At 35.8% G+C, this 16,302-nt stretch overlaps 1 protein-coding gene across 4 annotated transcripts in view; it reads left to right on the top strand.

Annotated features, from left to right (window-relative positions):
* The window catches only part of SPAG1 (sperm associated antigen 1), a 46,518-nt gene that overhangs the window by 28,441 nt on the left and 1,775 nt on the right, over positions 1 to 16,302 (top strand). For all 4 annotated transcript variants that reach the window (XM_080378054.1, XM_080378055.1, XM_080378057.1 and 1 more), the window contains 5 exons: positions 2,210 to 2,362; positions 6,645 to 6,820; positions 9,770 to 9,911; positions 10,818 to 10,944; positions 14,194 to 14,358. In XM_080378054.1, the coding sequence (XP_080234180.1) occupies positions 2,210 to 2,362; positions 6,645 to 6,820; positions 9,770 to 9,911; positions 10,818 to 10,944; positions 14,194 to 14,358 (763 nt within the window). The remainder of the gene's footprint in view (positions 1 to 2,209; positions 2,363 to 6,644; positions 6,821 to 9,769; positions 9,912 to 10,817; positions 10,945 to 14,193; positions 14,359 to 16,302) is intronic.

Below are 16,302 nucleotides of genomic sequence, written 5' to 3'. Positions count from 1 at the left end.
GGTGAAACAAGGTGGCATACATAGCAGCCATCACATTTTTCTATTCAGGATGTTTGAAGTACGTAAGACTTCAATTGAAATCAGTAATACAAAGGTGTGTGGGGTTGTACTCCTACCAACTGGAAGCTTACTTTCTTAATACTTAATGATAGTGTCCTTAATGTCATGCATATTTCCTGGATGCACAAGGACCCATGATGCTTAATTAACACAACAGAGGTAGAAATAATTTAGAGACTGAGAAGCAGAACTGCAAAACTGCAAACACATATGAATTGACAATGCCAATTAAATCTTCTGTAGGCAACATAACATAAAAGATGATTTATGAATGTCACTTGAAATCAAAGCAAAAAATGGTGTAGTGCTTATATTCGTGATACAAAAATAAGTATTTAACACTTGTCTTGTATTGTTTCAGCTATTTAGGGCTTAGAAGTGTATAAAACCCCCTCTGTTGGATCTCCTTTTGTCTCAAGACTCTGATTTGGAGTGCTTTTGATTCTTGTTACAGAGACTGAAGTAGGGCTTCTGTGCACTGATGTTGATTTATTTAGTACTGTGGTGTGGTTTGGTCTCTGGCTGTATTACCTTTGCATTCTGCCCTGGAAATGCAGCTTTCCATTCCCACTGATGCTATTTGACAAACAGTGTTGTCTTCCACTGAATTTATGGCTGTTTTTTTCTTCATTCTTGATGTTAGGAACCTGAAATTGCATTAATATTCATCTGAGTTACAGAACGTCAGGCATTTTTGCAGAGGTTTTGTAGGGATTACAATGTTGTGCGCTGTTCTGTTTTTCAAATGCATTCAGCAACATAAATGGAGTGTTGAAATATTTCTGAAATGGAAATGTTTATTCTAGAAATCACTGTTTCTCTAGCTTTAGGGGAGAGTAGTGGTGCAAAGCCAATTTACAGGAAAGGCGGCCAACAGCCTCCTGGGCTTATGAACAGGAGCACAGCCAGTGGACTGGGGAGAATGATTATCCCCTTGTACTCGGCAGTTGCTGGACAACATCTATGTTAACTATGTTGGTTTTCAGCTTCCCCAGTACAAGAAAGACAGTGGTCAACTGCAGTGAGTTCAGTGAAAGTGTCACTGAGGTGGTTGTGAACTCTGGAACAGTTGCCTGCAGAGGAAAGTCCAAGGGAGCTGGGTTTCTTCAGCTTAGAGGAGAATGGCTTGCAGGGGTCCTAAGAGCAGCCTGCTAGTACCTATGAGGAGATTATCCAGAGGATGAATCTGGCTCTTTCTGGCAGTGCATTGTGGCATCAGGCCTGTGAGACATCAGGCAAAAGTTTAACCACACAAGGTTTGAACTATGTATTAGGAGAAACCTTTTCCTGATGACCAGTCCAGAGTATTGCAACAGGTTGCCCGGAGATGTGCAGTGATTCCCTTGGAGGTCTTCAAGGCCCAACTGGATAGAGCCCTGAGTAACCTTGTCTGATCTCAGAGCTGACCCTAGCTGTAGCAGAAAGTTGGACTGGGGACCTCTCAGCCTGAATTACTTTATGATTCCATGAAATCTAATTGGCTAGACTCATTGTATTTTCAGTATTTCAAAGTTTATTTCTCTTTAGCAAGAATAATTGATTTATAAAAGGTGGTCTTTAACAAATAAAGGTTTGTGGACTGCTGCTCCATATTGCTGGAAAAGGCACTCTAACTGCATAGTGTCAGCATTTGAGCTCAGCGTTGAGCAGACACAATCAGAAGAGCAAACAGCCAAAAGACAGGCAAAAACCTAAAAGCCAAAAAAAGACAGGTGTATATTCATGTCTCACTAAATCTTTTTTACATGCATACTTCCATGTAAGGAAGAACTGAAAATCATTTAGGCAAATGCACCATATACTTGAAATCCCCATAGATCTAGGCATGACTTAAGAAAAATGGCTTTTGTTCTTAAACAGCTGTCATTACATTAATCTTTTCTTGGTGATGGAAGCAGTTTTCCAGGTGGAAGATAGGCATTTGAGTAAAGTAAGTTGTAGTAAAAGCACTAACAAATTCATAACTGCATGTCTAATATAAACCACTTAGTCTCATTTTCCTTGGTTATGTTACTGTAACGCCCATCTGAAATCACAGTTGTTACATCTAGTTGTGTATACCTTAATCAATGAAATAAATAAAATAGTTTTTTTAATATTACTTCAGTTACTCTGTTTCAGTCCTGCATTTTTCTTTTGTTTTCTCCAGAGCTCTGGAGCTTCAGCCGTTTTCCCTTAAGCCTCTTCTACGACGAGCAATGGCAAATGAGTCTATGGAGCGGTATCGACAGGCATACATTGATTATAAAACAGTCCTACAAATAGACAGCAGCATCCAAGCAGCAAATGATAGTGCTAATAGGTAACTCCATTTACAAGTTTTTTTATTTTGACTGGTATCAGAAAAGTAGAATTCAGTTTCATTTGTTTTACATGCTCCCTCTGTTCTGTATCCCTCGGAGGCAGGGTTGTCACAACTAGTGCGTTGTAACTAGAGGACTGACTTTTCATTTAGTTGTTTTTCTATAGCTTCACAGTTTTCCTCTGCCAGCAGTAGGTCACTTTCTGTTTTTAAATATATAGTACTTAAAAGGCTTTTTTTACTGTTTCCTCAACTTGTTTTCTTGCCTAACTTAAATCTGATACCAATACTTTAAGGTCCATACCTTTTCCCTGATAATTGTTTCCTTTTCATATTAGCAGCCTTCCTGTTGGCAGTTGGAGATTTGTGTTAAGCATGAATCCTTCAGTGTGCTGCAGTTGTGGAAACACGGATGTAGCTTGATACAGTAGTTGGCTACAAAGCTTAGAGGTGTAAAAAATATAATTGAATATTATTTTAACTTGTGTCAGTACTTCCAGCATTAATTCTTGTTGCCAGGAGAGCCATCTCAATTTCTATAATTTTATTTTAATAGCATAAAATTAGTGTATACACACTATTGCAATTGTATCTTATTAATATATAGTAAGTACTTAAGTGCGTAAATGATAGGATTTTCTGTTCCCTTTCATTTTTTCTTTTAATGGGGAAAAAGAGTATTAATTAAAGCAGAACAGCCATTAGTCATTGAGCAGGAACCCACATGCACGTGACTTTTAACAATGGATTCTGGTACCTTTATTTTTTTTCTTTTTTAAGCCAAGGCCACAAACACCCACATTATCACTTCATTTAAAAGTTCATAATATCTTTAAATTCTGCTTATTTGACCAGAGGTAGGCAAAGGAGATAATGACACTTTATGATCTCTGAGAAGTCTTACTTTTGGTAACACAACACATTGCTACTGAACGCCTGTATCTACACTGAGAATAGAGCACTGGGATTACTGAGACAGCTGCTCGTCTTGGTATCTCTGTGATTATTACACTTTTTAAAAAATCTTGGCTTATTTTATCTGCAGATACTCTTTTCATATTTCTTCTTGACTTGTAACTTGCTTAGTAATAAGCTTATTTCCCTTTTTTCCCTTAACACTCTTCCTTTTCTCCTCTCTAGGCCTTCCTTATGTTTTTAGCTTCACTGTTCATTACTCTTTCCTCCCTGGCAACCCATCACCTTATTTCAGCTGCTTCTTCCTTCTTCTCTTCTGCTGGTAATTCATTTTTGCTTGCAAATTCTCAGTTTCTAAAGCATAGACCTGCTGCGTAATAGAACTTTAACTATAATTTATTTTAAAATATTTTATCATTTATGAATTAAACTGAAATTGTTTATCAAAGTACTCATTTTCATTTCCAAAGTAACAGGCCTTTTAAAAACTAATTTTAACAAAAATGATGGTTCTTTTACTGCCTTTTAAGTTAAAGGGACAACCCCAAAATGTAACTTAATTTTTTTTTAATATCAGGAATATTGAGTCTTAACAACCTGCTTTTATTGGAGGATTTATTTAAGCTCCTGTGGGACATTGGATGGTGATAGGAAGCTGGCAGGAAAAATTCATAATCTCACTTGTGTCTGAGGCTGGGTTTGATAAATGTGTTAAAGCTTGTCATTCTGTACTTAGCTAACTAAGCAGGCTTTCCAAAATCTTGGAATCAAATGTATGTTCGGTCTGGTATTTTTAATAATTGTCAAGTAAAAGACAAGTAGGATTTTTAATATAAAGTCTTTACCTGATCATTTTGCAATCAGAAGGAAATAATTAAGAATGTAAGTACGTATTTTTATGAGAAGTAAACTGAAAACAAGTGTAAAGAGTTATTTGAGTGTTTATCATTGAATTGTGTCTTATATTGGTTATCCTGAGGTGATTTTTAGATAAAATGGAAGGACTGTTTCTTTTAATGGTGCGTGCCAAGTCACAGGAAAATGCATTTCAAGCATGCTTTTAATTAGTGGCATTTTTCTAGCTTTGTGAACATCAGTGATTTTCCTATTTTATGTATTTTAATTTCCTCTTGAGTATTTTATTGTTTGCTTTTCACTTTTTTCATTTACTGAGTTGAAGTTTCATTCCAGTTGTCTCAACTCCTTTAGTATCAGTTAGCAAATTGTATTAGATAGCTTGGGAGCTTTTATTACAAAGTCCCATGAGTATTGTACTGTACAAATAAATCTGTGATAAATTCCAAAACTGCGGGATTGTTGGGTCAAGTTAGGCTGTTGGTGGTGGGGAGTGATTGTGTTTGTCCCAGCTTTTTTATGAGATCTAACCACGGCACACAGGTATGCATTTTTGCAGAAGACTGTGCTTAGATGATTGTATTACAAGCAGTCGATTGATCATCAAATCGTGCAGGATTCTTTCTGTTGATTTTGATGAAATGTATCGGGTTTTTTTCTCCAATGTTTTAAGCCCATTATGATAAATGGAGAAAAAATAAACGGGAAGTCAATGGGACCCTGGTTTACTGTAGAATTATTCTGTTACTTTCTATGGGAAATACCTAAATGTAATGAATCGACTTTTTAATGAAGAGTACAGTTTTGCTCTCTAATAAAATAACCTCAGTAAAACTTAGGGCTCTTTAATTTAGGGTAGTGTGCCACATTTTTCTTAACAATTGAATTCAGAATATTATTAAAAAACTAAAGTTTTAGTAAAATTAGAGCACAGTAGAACTTGGACAAGCTACTTAGTTGGTAGGTCCTATAAAATGTTGCTTAGTAATGACACAGGCAGAGGAGAGCCCTAGAAGGGCATATGCAGCAAACCTACAGAAAAATAATATTCTTGTTCGCTTATAAAACTTGAGATAATACTATGAAATGTGATGTTCTGTATATGAAGAAATTTGCTTTCAATTAAAAAATGTAAGAAATTTTGTTTCATGCAGCATTATGTAATACATAAAAAAACGTATTACATAGCTCTACAAATAGCTGTTCTAGTCTGTATAGTTCTTTAAAAAATTTTGGTAATTTCTCTTTTATGATAAAGAATATTAGAACAGGTGCTGCTTCTTGTATTGGTTTTTCTATCAGACCCTAATGGGAAAAGAATTTGTTCCTGAATGCTCTGACTCTGTTGCAGTAATAATATACCAAGGCGTTTGTTTGTTTTATAGCTGTCATTAAAATAATTTGAAAAAAACAAAACTGAGCAAGAAAAATTAATTGGGTAATTTATGCTCATTCTATATCTCATTCTTGATGCCCTATTCAAGGTTCTTGAGGGGTTTTTGAGGTTTTTTGGATGTGTGTTGGTGCAGTATGTTTTTTACACCTGTGTTAGGTAGAAGTGCACCTAATACACAATTTTCAGGTTTATTGGCTATAGTATCAATGTGACTTGCTTTGGTACTCAGTTCAGAATTTTCCTTTGTTAAAGTAGATATTAGACTTACCACCAGTTGAACTTGACTCTTAAGCTCATTTTGACATCAGAAGACATTTATCTCACTATTATTCTCGTAATTGATGAATATTTATTTGTGGTTTGTTCTTTTTTTTAAACACTACAATAATTGTAATGGGACCATGAAATCTTGTATGGCTTTACTCATTATGTTTATTTAGGTCTTTCTCCAAAATCATCACAGCAGTGGGGAAACTCCCACTTGAATGGATTTCTCATGTACAGAAATATTTGAACTCTGACCCGCCCCCCCCCCCTTTTTACATTTTTCTTTGCATTTTTAAATGGGGATAAAGAATGATTGATTGACTAATTTCTGACAGTTCTGTAAAATGCAACTTAATGCCTACTTTGTGACCTGCATTGGCTATTAAGAAAATTGTTGTGTAAAACATTTCATTTGACATTGGTAAATTTAGTTACCACACTTTGTCTGAGAATATTGTAATCTGCACTTGTTACAAATAACACCTATGAACAGCTGAGAAGAGTAAACAAAACCAAACCATAATTTTTTTCCTGTTTTTTATTGCATGTGGTAGGCAGCATTTAGAGCTTAGTTAAAAAATCAGTCATTTGCTTAAATATTTACAGATCATGGTGAAGTCAGCTTCTTGTCTTCTAAATGTGAGCATGAATACTTAAAAAAGTAAATCTAAATCTTAAATGAGTGCAATACCATTAACTGCTGTCACGATCTTTTTTTGAATTAGTCTTAAGGATAATTGTTCAGTTTTTTCAAAAACTGTAACATTGCATTAATTAATTTGGGTGCAAGCTATTAAAGCATGTTTTAAATATATAAAAAGTCATGTTGGTGGGGTTTTTCTCTTTCAGAATAACAAAGACACTAATAGATCAAGATGGTCCCAGCTGGAGGGAGAAACTGCCACCAATCCCAGTTGTCCCAGTTGCTGCTCAGCTACACAGGTGGGATGGAGGAAGCTTTACTCCAGAGAATAAGCCAAGAAGTACTACAGATACCAACAGAGAAGAACAGTTGCAGATGAATCGTATGTAGTTAATGCAAATATATGTAAAAAAAAAAAAAATAAATTGAAAAATGGAATACTATTTAATATTGTCAAAGAAACTGCTTTAGAAAATACTTATCAGAGACCTTGTGAAAAGCCAAGTTAGGTGATGGTCATTTATGGGATCGGGTTTAATGTGCTTTGTGGAGCCACAGTTATGATAAATTTTTTAAAGCCAAGTGATGTAGTTTGCAGCATGTAATTTCTGAAGTTACATAAAATAAAAGAAAATATAGCAGAAATACTCATCAGTAGTATATTGAGACCTATAAGAAACAGTTGACATCATGCTACAGTTATAACACAGTTTTCTCCAAAAAACCCACCACCCAAACACCCAACCTTGGTAACATAATGAACTACATAATCTGTAGCTGTCATTTAATTGTCATGAAAGCATTACTCAGCTCTTCAGAATAGAAAGGGTAGACTTGTAGGTGGCTAGTAGTGGTGAAATGGATTATAAAAGAACACTGCTGATTCTTTATTTATTTTGGTGGGGTTTTTTAAAGGGATTCTAACTTTGACAGCAGCCATTTAGTAGTCGCCTTTCAAAGATGTTAGTTTAGGTTAGATGGTAGTTTAGGAAACTTTCTTCCTCCTGTTTTTTTTCCCTTCATTGCAATTCCATTTTTCTCCTCCAGTAAATCAGGTGAAGGAACCTTTCTGATTAATTTTTTATTGACATTAAACATTGTTTTTGCAGAGGCCTTAACTGTATGATTTTTTTTTTCTCAGCTGTTAATTGGTTCCCCTTTGAGTTTTATTTCCATATAAAGAAAAGTAATGCTGAAGATAATTTCCCCTTAACACATGAGAGGCTGCAATGCATAACTGGGTTGCTGGCCAAATACGTAACAGTGGTAGGTTTATCTGTCCATAATGCATTACTGCAATAATACGTGTCCTTAAATAATCAGCATTCTAGGGCACTTACAGATTTAATGAGTTTATAATGATCTTTCAGATAGCACTGAATTTATTTGTACCTGATGTAAAACAACAGACGACTTACAAATACATCCATTTATGTGAGTGAGACATAGTTCTAGAATCTTGTAGTGTGGTTTATATAGAATTTGAATAGTGCATATTAGAGTTCAGTAAAGCTATAGAAAATTGTTTTTAATTTAAGAAACATGAGGAATGTTGATTTAAGCTCAATTAGATTAATAAAAATTTGACCTTACTTTTTAAAATGTCCAGTGGCAGGTATTTTCATTACAGTTTTTGTCACTACCTGTCATTACTGGTTCATCACTCTTAAGGATTGGGCAGCAATTGGGTTCAACTTTTTTTAAAATGAAGTAGAAAACTAGTATCTTGCACAGTTGCTATTAAACAGAAGTACTTAGCTTGAAAAGCGCTTTTTGTTGTATGGATCACACTCCAGGCTTTTTCTGTTATTAAAGAATACAACTTGTGGATTTTTATTTCGGTGTGTAACTAACCTATTTAAACCTTTGAAGTAGTAAATTTGTATCTATATAACCTTATCTAATTTTGTTAGGAGAGAGGATTTGAAGATCACGTTAGTGAAAAGTACACAGATAAGTGGCTCCTGAGAACACTTGTGATTGTGTTTGGCCTGTTAGGAAAGTTAACAAAACTGACCATCACTGCCTTCATGAAGTGTGCTCTGTGGCATGTTGTTGCAAAACGTGCCTCAGTCTATTTCAAATAGTGCACTTTGGTTAGGTTTTGTTTTTAGAAATACTATGTGAAGACTGTGTAACGGGTTTCTTGACTGAAGTCTGACTCCAAGGTTGTGGTTGCCTTCTCATGCCGGTACTAAGTCAGTGGGACCTGACAGTGATAGCTTGCACTGGGAGCATGCCAGCAATGTTCGGTCAGTCCTTAAACCTTACTGTGGGCTGACACTTTTTTTGCAACAATTGTCTGTTGCTTTTTGTATTACAAGTTGAGTTATAATTTAGTTGTGTTTCTAGCATAAATCTGTTCTAGTTTCACGTCACTAACTTTATTTTTTCCCCAAGTCCACATGTAGTTTTCTGGCATGGGGCACTGCCATGTTTTCATAAAAGAATTCACTGACTTTAATTACTGGTTAAAATTATCTGATTATATACAGTGTTTAAAACCTGAAGCTTGGCAAGGGACTTATATTCTTTAGCAAGGTACAAAAAGTAGATTTTTCCATTACGTTTACTTAGAGCTATGTTATTAATCATTGCTTGCTCACAACGGAGACACAAAACAGCAGTCAGGATTGGTTTTCCAGTGCAAACATAGCTATGATTGCAGTCTAACCCAGAAGCATATGCAACAAATGTTGTGGAGTTTAGTAGGAAAACCAATTATGGAAGAACCCAGTATCAGCTAAAAAAAGTTTAGTTATGTGTTTCAGGTTCCTCAAAACCTCTTTTATAAATAGTTATTAACAGAATATTACTGGTGTATCACCAACCCCTGCTGATGTGATGACTTGTTTGTCGTCGTCAGTTTAGCATAGTAATTGTGATTGATAGCTGCTTGCAGAAAGAATATTAGATCAAATTATGGCTGTCTTGGTGTGATGGGGGAAATCTAGAAGGCCTTTAATCCTGCTGATTAAATCACCACCATTGTAAATAAAACTAGTATCTTAGTGGAGATACATAGTCATTCTTTACCAGACAAAGGGGCAGATGGAAGGAGGTGAAGGTGTAGAGCTGTCTGTTGCATTCCCCTTATTTTCAGCAAAGTAATTACCCTGCTGCATGGGGAAATACATGTTGTGCCAAATGTAGATATGTTAGTTTATGCCTTTCTTAGAGCAGCAGGGAGAATCTGGGACAGAAACAACAATGCACAGACTGATAAAGATACTTCAGTTACCAGGCATTTATTCTTAGTCTGGGTAGATTATTCAGATACCTCTAATGAACTGACCTTCTTATGTAACACTGTGATCCTTTTGTAACGTAGGTGAGAAAGCTGAGGAGAAGTTCAAGACATTAAAAAATGAAGGGAATGATTTTGTAAAAAAGGGTAAATACGAAGAAGCTGTAAATAAATACAGTGAATGCATGAAGTTAAATACCGAGGAATGTACAATCTACACTAACAGGTAAAGGTCCAAAATCTAACACCACTTTGTGAGATAACAAGAGTTGTATTTTTCTCTCTGCAAATAGAGATCCTTTCAGTCACTGTGGTAAAAAAAAAAAATCTTTCTTTTTACCACTTGATGAGTGTTTCTAATAAAAAAATTCTTTTTTTGAAACTGTGTTATTTTCCAAGGGGAACAAGTATTAATGTCACTGATACAGATCTTTAAATCTTTATATAAATAGAGTAAGCAATAGTAAAAGTTCTAATTAGCATAGCATTTTGCAGCATTTTTTGAGAATATTGGTATGATTTTAATTAAAAACTAACATGCAGTGGCAGTATCTCAAATATGAAGACTAATAATTCAGAGAAAATGTACATTTTGAGAAAGTGAAAGTAGGAACACAGTCATACAACAGCATTATTTTAAGGGTTGACCTAATTCTGCAGCATAATTCTTTATGCTGTAATCTTATCAGCTTTCACAAACTAAGAAGGATTTGATTAGGCCAGCACTTGAATAGGAGACTTCCAAGTAATAATTAGGTGCAGAAAGCATTATTGCTTATTTAACTTGGAGCACATTTTTAGCCAGAATGGACGTATAAAATCCATACTATATCAGGCCTTGTACTCTGATATTACACCTGCATAGGCTTTGCTTTTAAAATACTTAACATATCTGCCTTACTTCGAGCATTAGTCATATGTGATTTTTGACTTTTATTGCAGGAACTGGCCCTCTTTAAATCCATCCAGTGATGTCATTAATACTTACTGGTTTTGATGTACTTTAAAAAATACCACATTGAGACTGAATTGTGTGAAGTATTGTGGTTAACATTTATAAGTCAGATACTGTTGGCGCTACAGTACTGTAGAATTTACTTATATTGCAGTGTATTCTGTTTTTCTGTGTTAGAGCTCTCTGTTACTTGAAACTGTATAAATATGAAGAGGCTAAGCAGGATTGTGATCATGTTCTTCAGATAGAAGATTCTAATATTAAAGCTTTTTATAGAAGAGCACTAGCGTACAAAGGATTACAGGTGAGGAAAAAGAACATAGCAGGTATTCTTAAGCACTTCTAAACTCGCTTATCCTCTTCAAAGGCAATCAGGTAGTTGCAGTCGATGAGTGAATACAAAGTATGCAGTGCTGATGATTTACTATTTTGTAGAGCATTAGGCACACATAAAATATTATATAAATACTTTTGCAAAATAAAAACCTGCATGTTGACTTGTAATAATTTGAGAAAATACAAAAATATTGTAATAAATAAGGTTTGACTGGAGACAGGTTAAGCAAGTTTCTGTTCTAATGTTCTAATATTCTTCTGGGTACCCTGGTCTGTTTTTTCTGTCAAGGTGTTTATTATATCTTTGCTGATGATAAATGGATTCTCTCCAAGTTGGTCTTCATCTGTCCAGACTGAAATTGCAGGCTGTCTTTTGGCATCTGCTCATATTTGAGTGCTTGTCATATTGAGCCAGCGGTTTAATTATCTTCATTTTCTCCCTCTTCCTTCTGTTACAAACCTTTGTCAGTAATCCACTTTCTCACTCTGTGAACAGTGCCCGTACTCAACCTTTTCCTTTCCATCTACACAGTGGTGGTGGTGACTGTATTGTGCTCATCTTACACACAGTTTTTTGAGTATTCTTTTACCCGATTGTCATAAATGCAGACTTAACATTCCTTATATCCATCTTGATTGTGACTACAAATCTCTACAAAACTACAAATCATCATGTTCCATCCTGTTGGCTCCCCTTCTTCAGTGATACCAGTTGGCCCCTGCACTTTCACAGCAATCCTTACTCTGCCTGTCAGCTTTTACCTGGTGTTGAGTCATCAGCTTCTCACTTCTGTTGGCTCATGATGGCAGCTGTTACCTACTTTGTATTAAATTTTACAGGTGTCTTTAAACAAGCATGTTAAGTGCTTTCTCCCATGTTGCTCTTTGTAACTGGAGGCGATAACTCCAACCATCCACCAAGTTTGAGCAAGTGTCCGTCAAATGAATAGTTGCCTCAGACCTCCATTATGTTTGATGCCTTTAACAAAAATCTACCTGATTGTGTCTCAGCTAACAGATTGCCTGAGGACAATGTGTTTGTGCTTGGTAGTGTGCTAGCCTGCTCTCATTCCGTGTTATAATTCCAGATGCAAGTAGCAGGAACCACGGGATCTTTTGTTCGTGATAAATTTGTTCCTCTGTTACAGGAGCTATGAAATTTTGAAAGTTTGCTTTGATTAATTTTCAAAGAAGGTGAAGTGTCTTAATTTTATGTAAAATCTTTTCTGTAACTGTACCAAGCTACCTGGTATTAATCATTTGTAACCTTACATTGTTGAAGCTGATAAAAAATGAGTAAAAACATGAGCAAAGTGATTCTACCAAAAAAGGGAGATTACATACTAGTGAAGAATGTAAAGAATTGGAGAAATAACTTCTGCTTTTTTTAATACCCTAGAAAAAAAATACTATTTTTGTATTATTGAAAACATAACCTGAAACACACTGTTCATAGATTCCTTCAGACCAGTCTGACCTGGGGACTCCCAAAATGTTTGGTTGTCATTGGATTTAATGCCTTCACTATTGCTAATTCCAGGGATGTGAGTGATTCATAAAACCAGAAAAAGCAACAAAAGTCATTGGAGGTTGACAGATGACCATAATGAAAAATTTCAAGAGCTAAAAGCATGTAGTTTGGCAAAGACCTGACTGAGCTGGGAAGTGTTATTTGTGTATAAATATCCAGATACTTAACCACAAAAGCTGCAGTGGAATTTAATTAAGTAAATGAGGGGTTTTTAAAATAGATTTACTGAGATGCAGTTAAGGGAAGATCAGTAAAAAGGTTGTGCTTGTGTGATGAATTAGGCCTGTAACATAGGACACTGCACTTCAGACTGCATCTCCTACAGCTGATAGTCCGGTCTCTTGCTTTGCATACAACCACCTTGCATGATTTTTGTTGAGAAGTCTGGCAGGCTGCAGTTAAATCCAGAAGGGTTAGTTGTTTGCTGACCCTTGTGATTGTTTTCACACAATCTTTTTTCCTGTAGTTGTGAATCTTCACATCTGTAATTCAAATGGTTTAGCTTAATCAGAAGCTGTTTTCTGATGGAAGCAATCTGCCCCCTTTCTGCATTCATTTGCTAAGGCTAAATAATTCTAGTTCTCTTACTCTTCTTTCATGATAGAGTAGACTTCAGTTCACTTACAGATTTGCTGCAATGTCTGCATCTTGAATACTGGTCATCAGTATTGAACAAAACACTGTGTAGCAAAAAGAATATGAGTGACTTATACACTAATGCTTTTATTACAGTTGAAATGCTGAAGAAGTACCTCAGCTGGAAAATGAGGAATTTTTTCATGATGATATGAATGACTTAAGAGTCATTATCACTAACCTTATGATAGTGCTTGGGAACAGAAGAAATATTAGGTCCCTCGCACAAAGAGATCATGTTGACCTTTTACTATCTGCATGGTCTTTTACTGTTTACTGCTACATTTCATTCTTGGTTTTGATGCTCCATCCCTCAAGGTGTCTTGATTTTTCCATGTGATATTCCAGTCTTCCTCAGAATTGATACTATTAACTTTTGTCTCCAGAAAATTTAGTCTAAAAACCTCATAATTTCTGATGTCAAAATTTGAAATAAAAACATGAAACAAATGACAAGACTGATGATGGAGGAACTGTGTCCTAATGCCACTCTGTCGCTGCATTTGTCCTTCTAATCCTGTTAATCCCAGAGTTCGTAACATAATTGCAATCTTCTGAAGTATTACCAAAAATTTCCCTTCTCAAACTGTAAGAAATGGACTGTTGGATTGAAGTACAGGAAGATTAGGTGTATTTTTAATTTAAGCTTAATTAACTCTTTTATTGGCAAAGCAAGTATGCAAACTGTTGATGGACACACATTATATTAATCTTGAAGAAGTGCTAAACTGTAAGCAATTATGCTTGAAAGCAGCAATGTTCAATAATCAGTTCTTTGATACAGGGAATATGTTTCTCAGAATAAATTATGTCATACTACATATTTAATATAGAAATATTTAGTTGCAAAATATGAAGTCAAACTCACTCTCAGTTTCCTTGTTTCCCTCTAATGAAATTACACTGGCTGTATTTGGATTATTTTTGTCTACTTTACTGTAAAGATCCTAGCATTTTCATTTTTCTTGATTCTAAAGGACAGTATGGTAGTTCAAATTTATTTTTCTAGTGGTGTGCTTATGAAAAAATTATATTCCCTTCTACTTACAGAATTATCAAGCCAGTGTTGATGATTTCAACAGAGTGCTTCTAATAGATCCAAACATTCTTGAAGCAAGAAAGGAACTAGAGGAGGTAACTCAGCTGCTCAGTCTTGACAGCAGCACTGTAGCTGGCCATCAACAAAAGCAAAGGAAGAAAATAACCATACAAGAGGTATACCTGTTCATTTTTAAAAGCAGGCATTACAGAAGCAACAGATTTGAAGAGATAATATTAAAGTTTTTGTTTTGCACTTCATAGCTCTATGGTTTTTGGGGGTGGAGTTGTATTTTTTGTGTTATTTTGAGGATGTACTGGGGGATTCTTGCACGTGACGTGTTCAGTGTCTATATATGTTCTATAGTAAAGCATGGGCTGCTTTGAAGTGTATGCAGAACCACGGCAGAAATGGAGAAAGTACATTTAGATGGCACTACAGTTGAGGACACGCTCTTTGTAAACAAAAACTGGTTAGACTTTGAAATACCTGTTTTACAGAATATGGCTGACAAATAGCAGGTTTACTTTTCAGGGCTGTGCTACTCAGGAAGCCTCTGGGGCAGTGCTGGCAAAGGTTCATTGTTAGCAGGCGTGCTGGCTGTTTGGCACTAGTAGTAAAGTTACTGCTCTGAAGAGTGAAATCCTCCTTTAAAGAGCAAGAGTATGGGTAAAACATCTGTAGGATCTTATAAAAGAAACGTGTGGTGTAGTGTTATGTAATGGATCAAAATGTTAGCCTTGAGAGTTCTGGGTAGAATTAGGCAGTAAAAGGATTTTCTCAGTCATCTGATATTTTTGGATTGTAGCTTTGCTGATTTTTCAAGAATGTTTGGGGTTTTTTCCCCTTTTCATTTAAAAATATATAGTTAAATTACATAGTTCCCAGTCTGTACAGTGATACTGTAATTTGATAATATAATTTCGAAATGGTGGCATAATGGAAACTGCAGTTATTAATACAGAAACAATTTGTTTTATTGAAACACTTCACGCTGTCATGAGTTCATGGGATTTTATGTAACTGGTGTGAGTCGGGTATAGCGTTAGTTAAGCTCAGAGCTGTGACAAACAAAGGGACCTGGAGAGTGTTTAGGGCAGGTTTGGGAAGTGACTGCATTGTTCAGGGGCCAGCTAACTACATTACTGGCAGTGGTAATTTTTCTGGGGGTGGGGCAGGAAGCATTTATGTTTGCTGTCATAATTACAGCTGCCCCCTTAGAGAGCCTGTCTTAACTGCTGTAGTACAAGGTAGTTCCATGAAAACAGACTGCAAAGAAAAGTAAGGCAAATTAGAAGCTGGAATTTATCATAATTACTCCATTTTAATCAAGCTATAATTATATAAAAGACAGTCAGGATTTCTCTCTTGATACTAAGGATTGTTGAAAAACAGAAAATATCTATAAGCACAATGCAGTATTTTCTACAAATGAACTAGACTAGTTCCCCTGTACTATGCGACACCGTATCTTCAGACTTTTTGAAATCCTTGGCATCCTTTGAAGAGACCCTGTTCAGTGAGTTTTAGTCAGTTTATACTAATTCCACAACTCGTGGTAGCTTGAAATAGCTTTTAGCAAATGTAGTTTGAACCCACGGTTAATTTTCTAGCGACTGATTCATGAAACTTGATACAGGCTGGAAATTTGGGAAAAGTTAAGTGGGTATTTGGGCAGTCAGAGCATGCTGAGCTTTCTCATTCCACGGCAAGACTCAAACCAGCAACCTGATAGAGCTGCTGTACACCTGTATGATTCTGAAGGCGCAGCAGTAAAGTGAAATGTGGGTATCTGGTGATTTGACTTCAGTTCTGCTTGATTTCTGCAACTTCGCATCTAGAATATGTGTACAGTCCCCCTTGGCTTTCTGCCAGTGGTCTTCAGTTGCCTGTCAACAGTGGAGGGCCAAGCAGTGAAAGGAAGTGTAAAATACATACTTTTGACCACAAGCCTTTAAAGATGAATTAGAGTTACTGTTCTGGGGGGGAAGTATAGCAAAAGAACATAGGTGCCTTTCTTTTACGAAGAGTAACATACTAACTTTCAATTTAATGATGTTATTAAGGGATATATGTATGCATGCAGTTTATGAAGCTTCAGGTTAGCTACATGTCCACGT

Source organism: Falco punctatus, assembly GCF_963210335.1.
Source record: "Falco punctatus genome assembly, chromosome: 3".
NCBI lineage: Eukaryota > Metazoa > Chordata > Aves > Falconiformes > Falconidae > Falco > Falco punctatus.
This window is presented reverse-complemented; position numbering and strand designations above follow the sequence as displayed.